Source organism: Neofelis nebulosa, chromosome 1 (assembly GCF_028018385.1).
Source record: "Neofelis nebulosa isolate mNeoNeb1 chromosome 1, mNeoNeb1.pri, whole genome shotgun sequence".
In the NCBI taxonomy this organism is placed as follows: domain Eukaryota; kingdom Metazoa; phylum Chordata; class Mammalia; order Carnivora; family Felidae; genus Neofelis; species Neofelis nebulosa.
This window is the reverse complement of record NC_080782.1, coordinates 113,681,603-113,693,265: the sequence shown is the minus strand read 5'-3', so window position 1 is coordinate 113,693,265 and position 11,663 is coordinate 113,681,603. Positions and strand designations below refer to the sequence as shown.

General features: G+C 44.6%; 1 protein-coding gene across 1 annotated transcript; it reads right to left on the bottom strand.

Moving 5' to 3' along the window:
- Positions 1-775: 775 nt before the first annotated feature.
- PLK2 (polo like kinase 2) lies at positions 776-6,848 on the bottom strand. The gene is made up of 14 exons (XM_058731955.1): positions 6,443-6,848; positions 5,735-5,842; positions 5,474-5,590; positions 5,146-5,275; positions 4,816-4,903; positions 4,248-4,343; positions 3,938-4,136; positions 3,701-3,848; positions 3,260-3,357; positions 2,818-2,947; positions 2,335-2,575; positions 2,083-2,212; positions 1,699-1,809; positions 776-1,563 (listed from the first exon to the last, which is right to left on the bottom strand). Exons 1-14 carry the CDS (start codon positions 6,710-6,712, stop codon positions 1,372-1,374), a joined length of 2,058 nt encoding a protein of 685 aa, XP_058587938.1. The 5' UTR covers positions 6,713-6,848; the 3' UTR covers positions 776-1,371.
- Between the last annotated feature and the right edge of the window lie 4,815 nt (positions 6,849-11,663).

The following is an 11,663-nucleotide window of genomic DNA, read 5'->3' as shown; positions in this document are numbered from 1 at the left end:
GGTTTTTTTAATTAAAAAAAAAAAATTTAATGTTTATTTGAGAGAGAGCGAGAGAGAGAGAGAGGGCGAGCATGCACGCAAGTGGGGGAGGGGCAGAGAGAAAGGAGAGAGAGAATCCCAGGCAGGCTCCACCCTGTCAGCACAGAGCCCGTTGCAGGGCTTGAACTCACCAAACCATGAGATCATGGCCTGAGCCGAGACCAGGGGTGGTAGCTTAACTGACTGAGCCACCCAGGCGCCACCCCTTTTTTTAATTAAATGTTTTTAGTTTTGAGGAACAGAGTGTGAACAAGGTAGGGGCAGAGAGAGAGAGGGAGGGAGGCAAGGAGACCTAAAATCTGAAGGAGTCTCCAGGCTCTGAGCGGTCAGCACAGAGCCCAATGGGGGGCACAAACCCACGGATTGCAGGATGGTGACCTGAGCCAAAGTCGGACGCCTAATCTAAGTTGCCTAGGCACCCCCAAGCTGAAAATGAGTTTTAAGGTAATACTCCTGAGAGAAACTGGTTGTGGATTTAGTAGGAGGACCTATTGTGGTTGTAACAAGAATAGTATTTTTGTTATAATCTTCTCTTCTCAAGCGAGATCTACCCAGAAAATGTGATTGCACTTTAGGTGTTAAGGATTTACTTTCTACAAAGTACTATCAATGAAGCCAAAGAGCTAACTTTCTGGCATGATTCTATACTCCATGTCACACCCAAGCGTGCCAAAGAATCCGTGATCAAAGCATGTGTGATGCGGTGATGTACCATACAAAAGACAGTGGACCACAATTTCTACTTTTTCATACTCTTTATTGCCAACAGTTTAAAATGGTCAACATAAAAAAAAAGAAACATTTTGATAATAAATACTGCTCTTTGGGCTGTAATAAATAAAAAGTTTATTAACAAGGAATGCACTTTTCCAGCCACAAGTGTGTTCAAAAATTAACAAAAAAAAATTATATACGGCCATAGTTCACAGTTGAGCAGCCAAAAGCTGCTCCGATTACAGCCTTTAAACAACATGGGAGCTTCCTCCCTTCTCCCTCCCCTTCGGGAAGTATATTCACAGTTCCAAGTCCTCTGTCTGAAATGCTCTCAACAGAGAGAAGAGTCAATGCACCTTCCTGCGAAATTGTCTGAAAAACCTTTTAATACAGGTACATCAAGGAAAACTGCATTCTGGTTCACTCTCAGACTGTCCAAAGTTAAGAAGTGTATGCGTCAGCCTGGTCTGGTTCCGCCCAGTCCAGCAGGCCCCAGAGGAATTGTTTTCGTACCACCACCTGTCCATCTTTTTCAACATGCTATAGATCATCTGACTGCTTCCCTGTAGATCTCACAGTGGAAAAGAGGAGTCCCATAGGGTCCATTAAAGAAGTCATTTAATTACATCTCTGTAAGAGCATGTTCAGAGCATATTCCATTCGATTTTTTAATTCTGATGAACAGCCAGACATCAGCAGAGTTGTCAGTCTGAATGTTGTAGATATCCTGTCCTCGTTGATGTAAGTCAGCAGGTATTCTTCATTTTGGCTACAGATGATTATTTTCGTATGATCATGGTAGAAATTCACCTTTCAAAAGGAAACATAAATATTAGATCTCTACAGATATTCAAGAATTAGTAAAGTATGTCCAATCATTAAATGGCTACCTGAAAATCACTTTTTGTGACCTAAACACACACTTTCCTGAAGGGTTTCGCTTACCTGAAAGGTGCCATCATTGAAGAGCATCATTAAGGCCTTATCAGATTTGAGCCACTGAAGGAGGTAGAGCCGAGGTCTTCGAATATCGGTAACACTAGGCAGATCACCACCCTAAAAGCAATTGGGAGAGTTAGTGCCCATAACAATTTTGCAGTTTGCACTCCACTCCATTCTTCTAGGCAAATGCCTCTCCAAGTTGAGCAAGCATCAGAATGTCCTGGAGATTCTTGGCCCCACCCCCCAGAGATTCTGATTCAGTAGAGAGCTAGGGTAGGACAAAAGCATCTGCACCTCTAAAAAGCTTCAGAGCTGTGCAGATGCCACTGGTCTGTGGGCTACACTTCAAATATTACTGCTCAAACGCCACATCCAGGAGGTACTTACATCCATGAGGTTCTCCTCCATGTAATGAGAGAAGTATTTGAGCACCGTCACTTGACTAATGAATTGTTCAGGGGCATCTGTTGCTGGGAAAACAGAGCACTGGCCAAGCTCTGCATAATAGTGAACTGTTCTGAAAAACAGGAACGATAGGGAGAGAGAAGAAACAAAATAGAGGCCATTAGTCACTGGTTTTAGATTTCTTGAGTGCAAGAATACAGAAGTGACAGAATCTCGTTAGTTGGACATACTTACTTTTTGTCTGGAAGAAGGCTCATGTGAGCACCATTGTTGAAAAGGACACCTACAGTGTGGTCTGAGAGCTGGTACCCAAAGCCATATTTGTTAGAGTAATCGACCCATTTGGTGACCCACTGAAAGGAAGTGCTCAGCTGCTCTTTGGGAATGCAGTCAGCTTCTGGCATGTTTTCTAGACATCCTCGAAGGACTCTTGCCACTGTGTCCGCAACACTTCCCATGGTACTGTCCTCGAGGCCTAGAAAGTCAGAGAAAGTTGTAAACTAATTAACAATAAAACCTTAGGCGTTGGTAGCTTCTAACTTTCCCTCCACTACTTCTAAGGACATGAGGGACTCAAAATTGTTGCTCGGCTTTTTCCGATTCCTCCAATTTTGCTGGTACTGTGTAATTAGGCCGCAAAACAAACTGACTCCAGTTACTTAGTATTAAGCACTGGCATTTATAGTCTCATTTAAAATGCCAATGATGGCAACTTACATTCGCTGCTACTGCTGCAGCTGCCAAGAGTGCCTCTGACTATCATGCGAATAGCATCTCCAATCTGCTGCTTATTTTCTACTGCAGGTGTTCCCGATCTGGCGACTGTAGTGGTAGGTGGCTGGAGCTCCTAGAAAAAAGAAGAGTCAGACAAGGAGTCAAACATCTAAAATTCATTTGAGGTTGAGAATTCTCGGTTAAGCTGAGATTGTGGCAACTGGTGGGAAAGCTTATCAAAAAGCAGTGGACACAAAAGATAGTTCAGTGACTCGAGTGCATGCCTCGTTAAACTAAAAAACAAAATCTTTTAAAAGGTTCGAAGAAAAGCTTGAATCATGATCATCACATGCTTGAATCGTGATCATCATAACCCATGTGATAATTAACAAAGAACAGAAATGATATGAAGTGTTTGTATCTATTTTATTCTTTTCCAGCATACCTCATCTGTCCTGTGTTTGCTGGGCTGCTGAGTTATTGAAGTCTTTTTCAAATCATGCCTAAGCTTGTAAATTTCTTCATCTTCTTTAGACACTCTATCTGTAAATCAAAGACAAGAATTATGAGCATTAGTCTGCTAACAAGGTAGGAACAGAGCTAGCCACATTTCCTCCTTTTGTGTTAGTAATCAGCTTATGAGCATTCAAGGCTAAACGAGCATTTTATCATTACCATCAGCTGCAATTAGGCAAGGAGCACACTTTAATGTGTATGGGGAAAAAAAAGCTATCCATCACATTTTTCAGTAGAGTTTTATCATACTATAAAAAGTTCAACAGTATTCAAACATACTGGCTGTTATGCTAACATAAAAACATTCTTTTAACTAACTTATCAGATTTAAACATACTGGATCCAGAAGAACAGAAGTCTTATAACTTACTATGTGTGTCAATGTATCTTGCTTTGTCTTTTTTCCCACCAAAAAGAGCAGCAGCTGCTTTCTTAAAGAAATTCTTAGCTGGGCTTGACAAGTGGAAATCTGGAACTGTATGACAGCAGCTGGAAGAGAGTCTGTCTGGAGTGAAGCCCTGCGTAGTGTCAGAAAAGACTTTTCAGTAACCAGTTGGGTAACTGTCATCAAAAGCATGCAATAAAAAGACACAAGAAACATGCCAACCTGCAAAAAAAATTCATGTCGAATGATGTCATCCAAACTGGGACGATCCTCAGGATTTTTGGACAACATGCTAGCTATTAAGTGCTTAGCTGGAGCCAGCAATGATGATGGCATTGTATACCTGGCTTCTCTTATGCACCTGTAAGTTTCTTTCAGATTTGTCGTTTCAAAGGGGGGTCTTCCTAGTAACATTGTATACCTGTGTGCAAGATAACACTTCTTTAGGAATGGTCATAAAGTAACTCTTTTCAAATGTGAAAAAAATCTAAACCCAAATTTGCATTTTGATCATTTTGGTGCATTTACTTACATTACACAACCTAAGGCCCAAATGTCTGATTCACAGCCGTGTCCTTGCTTGTTGAGGACTTCAGGGGAGAGATAATTTGGGGTACCACATATTGTTCTGGAAAAGCAAAATATGAAGGTCTCATTAAGAACTGTTCTACTGTTTACACTTAGTTCTCTGGATAAAACCTTAAGAGTGTTATGTTGAATTTCTATTTAGAAAAATTTGACTTTTGATTTTTGCCATCTCAACAGTTAACAGTTGACCAAGTGGCTTAATTATTTTTAATGCATGTACAATTGTTTTCAGCCACGTGACAGTGTTTTTAAACCAACTGAGACCACGTACAGCAGAGCGTTTGTGTAACATTTCAGGCAAATATGAGACAGATTTGTTTCATAATCAACTTATAGGTATAAGGTCCTCTGCCTCGTCCACAGTGGGCACTTAGTGTTTCCATGGATTAACATCATTGTGGTCTGTGAATTTTAAAATCAGCTGACCCTTCTCCAACACGTTAACTGGAAAATAATAAGAGCATATTTGGTCTCTGTAACACCTTGTCAGGATGTATCTTTCTGACTCTTACCTCCTTCTGTGCTCCAAGGGTTCCAGCCTGGCTGCCAAGCCGAAGTCCCCGACTTTTAATTCCATGGCTTCGTTAATAAAGAAGTTCCCTAGATGGTAAAGAAAACAAAACCTCAATCCCCTTGAAAAGATGTTCTCACCAAATACACACACACACACACATCCTCTTTGGAGGCAGGCAGCCAGTTGTTGACTAGTAAAGTCACAGATTCAAAAGCAAGACGGCACAAGCTAGATCCCAACTAGAAACAGTAATACATAAGGAGGGAGACAGGGAAGAAAAGAACACCTCTCCCTAACACGAAATCAGTGTTTGGAACAAAGGGCTTACCTAGTTTGAGATCTCTGTGTAGGATTTCTTGTTCATGAAGGTACTTCAGTCCAGACACAATCTGCCTGAGGTAGTATCGGACTTCTGGCTCCGTCAACACCTTCCTCGCTTTCAAGATATGAGCCATGGACTAGGAAGAGCAGAAGGAAAAAAGACAGTGTGTCAGAGTTATGGGCATCAGTAGTTGTCCTGCACAAGGTGCGTGATGAAAGTTAACACTGCAGTAAAGTAACTGCCACCAGAGCAAAACCCCCGATACAAGGCGATGTGAATGCCACACCAGCCGGGGAGGGGGCACGGATGGACTGGGACAGGGGTTAACGCTCACCCTTCGACTGCAGTATTCCAAGAGAATGTAAATGTTCTCTTTGTCCTCAAAGTAGTGGTAAAACTGCACTACATGCTTATGATGAAGGATTCTGTGAAGCTCTATCTCTTTGTCAATCTGAAAGAAAAAGCAAAACCAGGCTTATGAGCCTTCTGTCACCGCTTCCAAGCCAGCTGCTTACACACGCAGAAGACATTTTCTTAGCAGGGAAGGGCCATTCCTGCACACAAAGAAAATACTTTACTCAACAGTCATACACACCTTTTCCCTTTGATGAGGTTTGGCTACTCTGCTGTGAGGAATAATTTTTGCAGCATAGACTTTGTTGTTGGTCAGATCTGTCATCTCGTAACATTTTGCAAAGCCACCCTGAAAACAAAGCCGAGAGAGCACTGAGTGTGGTAGAAAAACGGACAGTACATGTTTTTAAAAATGAATAAAAATTAGAAAGGAACGCAACATTACGGGTGGGAGTGAGGGTGGAAAGACGTGTGCACTGTACTTTTTAAAAGCTCCTTCGCGAAGCCAAAAGCATTCCTGAAAACAGGGAACCGGTTCCCCTTCTCCCTTTACAAAGAGGAGCTTTATGGAGGGGGTTGGGAACAGGGAGATGAAAAATAATGTCTGAAGAGACCCGTCAAGAAAATTCCCGGGGGGGGGGGGGCAGGCGGAGGAAGCTAGGGGCGCGAGCAGAAAGCCCTCGCTTCTGGCCTCCAGATCAATTTCTTGGGGCTGCGGGACGCACTGAGAGCTGAGGCTAAGGATATAAAGCCAACCCGGCGCTGTCAGCGCACAAAAGCCAGAGCAGGGCAGGTGAATACGACCCGCCGGGATCGGAGCCCCGGAGAAGCCAAAATGCGGGGACTCAGGGTCCGGCCGGCTCCGGGGGGGGCGTGGGGGGGGGGTGGGGGATGCCCGGGCAGACCTCCCAACCGCCCGTCCGGCAGCCAGGCGCCCGCCGCTCGTCACCTTTCCCAGCACTTTGCCCCGGCAGTAGCGCTTCCCCGTCGTGGGGTCGACGATAATCCGCGAGATCTCGGCCCCCGAGTGCGAGTGGTGATGATGGTGGTGCGGGGCCGCCGGCTGCCCCTGCGCCTGGGGCTGAGGCGTCTGCGGCTCCTCAGGGGGCTGCTGCGGCCGCTTCTTCTTAGAGTCCCCGCCGCAAGCCTTGCCCAGCGCCTGCTCACACATCTTGGTGCTGGCGGCCGGCTGGTAGGTGATAGTCCGCAAGAGCTCCATCGTCGCCTCACCGCCCGGCACTGCCAGCTGTCACCTCCAAGGCGCGGACACACGTCCGAGCCGGCCCTCACCCTCGAGCCCCAGCCGCCACCTCCTACAACCCACGCCCGACGTCCGCTTCCACTTGTGAGAGTGCGAACGCCCGGAGAAGTCTTATATACGGGCCGAGAAGGGGGGCGGAGAATCGAAACGGGATGCTACGTCACGGACGACGCCCCGCCCACCGGCCGCCCGAGAGCGCCAGTCGGACGCCACGTCTGGACCGGCCGCTGGCGTTCTTGCGAGCGGCATGCAGACAGGGGTCGTGTAGCTCGTGCGCCGGTCTCGGGGAAGGATCACCGCAACGAACAGGGCGACACAGAAGTCCGGCAATTCCGGGACCGCCACCCCATTCTTCGAATGCTCTCAGGTTCTGGGTTTGAAATGGAAACCCGAGGGCTTGGCGCCAGGCCCCATCCCCTCCCTCAGCCCCGCCCTCGCCCCGCCCTCGCCCCGCCCCCGCCCCGCCCTCGCCCCGCCCCCGCCCCGCCCCACTCGCCGGGTGTCCCGGCGGCTAGGCGTGCGAGCCCGGCAGGGCGCTGTGCCAACGCGGGTCCCCTCCCCCGCACAGTCCTACTTGACCGCCTCGCAACCTGACGCCTCCAGTCAGGTGTGACTGTGTCCAGAGTCCACTGCACAGGCACGTGAGGCCTCGCCCTGACCATCTGGAGGACCTCGGTGCTGCCGTTCGCCGGCCCTGCCGCCACCCAGCACGGCCGCCCGCATTATTACCCCATCAGCTCGCTTCTCGATGGGGCACTGGGGGTGGTAGTGCCAGCGAAAGGCGAGGATTCTTAGAGCAAGGCGTACCGAGCTCAACGCCGCTTCTCAATGAGGCGGGCCCAGGCCGGGGCCCGTAGGCTGACCAAGCCAAGTCCCATTTAGGCCTTCCTGGCCTCTGCCCACCGCGCAGAGCGGGTCTTTGTAGGTCAGGTCCTTAACCTTGGAGAGGGAGACAGCCCCAGGCGAAAGGCTTCATGTTCTGGCTGCTCTCAGACTGGGGAGCAAGGGCGTCATCTCCTGGCAAGTATTAGAAGCGCAGGCACGGATTCGAATGGGGAGCGGTTTACAACGTGGGCCTTACTTGATAGTAAGTGGTGTTAAAAGGGCTCCTGGTGCTAATTATGGTTTACCATCGAAGTCATCTATATCACTTCTTTTTCGGAAGGGCTTAGGCACAATGCATCCTTTAAATGGCTCATTAAGTCACAGGGATGCCCTGGTGCTGGGAGAGAATGCAAGGCCTTTTCCCCCTGCAGGGGGACTGGTAGGATGAAGGGAGGGACATAGGCTAATGAGCTTCAACATGGCTTAGATTCCTGTTCCCGGATTTTGCTATTCACTTTTGCTGACTGAGGAACACCTGTTTCCCTTGCTGTGCTGGCAACAGTGGAACATTTATTAAGAACAAGTCACCGTGTATAGTATTTTGAAATGCCTTATGTAATCCTACAACAGTTGGGAGTGGGAAATACTGTTATTCCCATTTTACAGATAAGGAAACTGGGGTTTAGTTAACTGTTCTATGTATATGTTAGTAGACCACCCAAGTTATGTTGATGCGCAGCAGACAAATCTTTTAATCTAAGGTTAACAAGATGCGGTAAACCGTTTTTTGATACTAAATGCCAGGGGCTCTTTCCAGTACCAGATTAATGAACCTCTGGCAGGTACTTAGAAAAAGGGTTTGCTCCAGTCCACTCTCAAGTTTAGGTATGCATGGTGTCAGTTAGACAAGCATTTCCAGAGGCCTTCTGTGTCAAACACTTCCCACCTAATGTAGAAGGAGACTTCACTGGCATTACAGAGTAGGAAGGGAACGTCTTTCTGGTTCTTTACACAGTTCAGGGCAAGCACAGACATGTCTCTCATAAGTGAAAGTAGACTTTACTCCCACGATGATCAGGGCTGGAATAAGGGTGGGGTGGAAACGAAGAATTACATAATCTTCCCCTTCATTCATAAGCCTAGGGTGACTTTTGGTCCCCAGATTTATGCAAACCTATTCACTAGCCTGTTCACAGCAGGCCTGCTGGTTAGAAAAGACCACCTTAACTTCCAGAGCTAATCTCACACCATATCTTTATTTTACTGGTTGACAATGAACTTTTTATCTCTAATTGTTTATGGCCTTCTAAGAGAAAAGGACTGTGAAGAACAGGTGGTCAGGGTATCTTTCTTTATTATTTCAAATCTTTGGTTATCCTACATAAGCATTCGACAAACCACTTAACATTCCATATGAAGTTCAGATCTACCCTTCAAAACATTCTAGTATTTACTAAAAGATTAACACTGTGTGTGTGTTCTGAGATTTCCTGGCCAACCGTGAAAATCTGATTTTTCAGTTTGTGGTGCCATCACGTGGGCAGAACTAGAATTGCAGTTCATCGAACATAAAGAGGAAGTAAGTGGTACCTTCCGATGGAGATCATTCTTTAATTACAAAGTTTATTTCTCTGTAGTTCTACAGATTTAATGCAAATACAATCAAAATCCCAATATGATCTCTAATGACACTTGGCAGGCTGATTCTAACCTTCATAGCAACGTGTAGGTGATCAAAAATAGCCAAGTCCCTTTAAAGAAGAAGAAAAGGGGCAAGGCCTTTCTCTACCAGCTATCATCACTTATAATGAAGCACAGTCCTCTCACAGGGATAGACTGATCAATGGAATAAAGTGCCTAGAAATAGCTCCACATTTATATGGAACTTTGGTAGATGACCAAAGAGTCATGATAGATCAGTGAGGAAGCGCGGGACTGTTCAGTAAATGGAACTAGAAGCCAATGGTTTTTCCATATTAAAACAAAGTAAACTCCATAGCTCACACTGGATTCGTTTTCCAGGGCTGCCACTGCAAATACCACAGACTGGGCAGTTTAAATGACAGAAATTTCTCTCACAGTTCTGGAGTCTGGAAGTCCAAGATCAAGGTGTGGGCAGGCTTGCTTTCTCCTGAGACCTCTTGGCTTGCGGATGAGTGCCTTCTCGCCGTGTCCTCACATGGTTGTTCCTCTGTGCACAAGCATCCTTGGTGTCCCCTTGTGTGTCCAAACTTCCTGCAATAAGGACAGAACTTAGAGTGGAGTAGGGCTCAGGCATGTTCTCATTTAAATGCTAAATGTCCTCATTTAACCTGAATTACCTTTTTAAAGTTCATTTATTTATCTATTTTGAGATTGGGAGGGAGAGGGTAGAGAGAGAGAGGGAGAAAGAGAGAATCCCAACAGGCTCTGCACTGTCAGTGCAGAGCATGATGTGGGGCTGGAACCCAGGAACCATGAGATTATGACCTGAGCTGAAATCACGAGTTAGTTGCTTTACCGACTAAGCCCCTCAGGCGCCCACTGAATTGCTTCTTTAATGGCCCTGTCTCCAAATACAGTCGTCTTCTGAGGAGTCAGGGGCTTCAATACATGGATGTTGAGGAAACACAGTTCAGCCTATAAACACCACATGCAAAAAAAAATCTCCAGATAGAGTAAGGACTTAAATTCAAGAACAAAGAAAATAATAGTAGCAAGTATAAGCAATCAACTTTCTGAGCATAGGGTATGGAAAGAGTTTTGTTTTGTTTTGTTTTTTAGTTGAGATCTAATTGACATGTAACTGTATTAGTTTTAGGTGTACAACGCATTGATTTGATATAGGTAAATATTGTGAAATGGTTAACAGTAAATTTCCATCATTGCAAATAGTTACATTTTTTTTTTCTTGTTGATGAGAAATTTTAAGATCTACTTTGTTAGTCACATTCACATATAAGAACAATATTGTTAACTATAGTCATCTTGCTATATGTTACGCCCCCAAGGCATACTAGTCTTATTACAGGATGTTTGTACCTTTTGACCCCCTTCACCTGTTTTGCATCCTGACCCTAACATCTGCCATCCACCAATCTGTTTTCTGCCAGGAATTCGTTTTTTTTTTAGTTTCTAGATAGAGTGAGAACACACAGTATTTGTCCTTCTCTTTGTGACTTAATTCACTTGGCATAATGCCCTGAGGCATTTCGTTGTTACAAATAGCAGGATAGCCTTCTTTTTTTAATCACTGAATAATATTCTATTTTATATATATATATATATATATATATATATATATATATGCAAATTACATTTTCTTTATTCATCTGTTGATGGACATTTAAGTTGTTTCCATACACTGGCTGTCATTACTGATGCTTCGGGGAGCATGGGCATACTGTTATCTATTTGAAATTATGATTTTGTTTCCTTTGGAGATATACCTAGAAGTGGAATTGCTGGTCATATTGTGTTTCAGTTTTTAATTTCTTGAGGAAACTCCATACTGTTTTATACATTGTACCAGTTTACATTTCCATCAAGAGTCTACAAGGGTTCCCTTTTCTCCATATCCTTGCGTGCATTTGGTATCTTTTGTCTTTCTGAAAACAGACATCCTAAAAGGTACTGCATGGTGTCTCGTTGTGGTTTTGGTTTTACATTATATTTGATGTTGAGGATTTTTTCGTGTACCTGTTGGCCATTTGTACATCTTCCTTGGAAAAATGTCTATTCAAGATCTTTGCTCAGTTTTAATTGTGTGTTTTGTTTTTTACTATTATATGGGTTCCTGGTATATTTTGGATAATAACTCCTTATCAGATGAGTGGTTGGAAAATATTTTCTTCCATTTCATAGGTTGCCTATTCTTTTGTTGATAGTTTTCTTTGCTGTACAGAAACTTTTTAGTTTGATGTAGGCTGATGACAATATGTGCATCTTCTTTGATTTTTTTTAACCTCTTATTTTGAAATAAAATTTCTTTATCCCTTGTCCATTGTTAAAAAATTGAAGAATATAGAAACACTAAAGGAGGCAGGTATTGGTAAAATTCACTGTAAGAATTCAGAGTGCTTAGGTGGCTCACTCGGTTAAACAT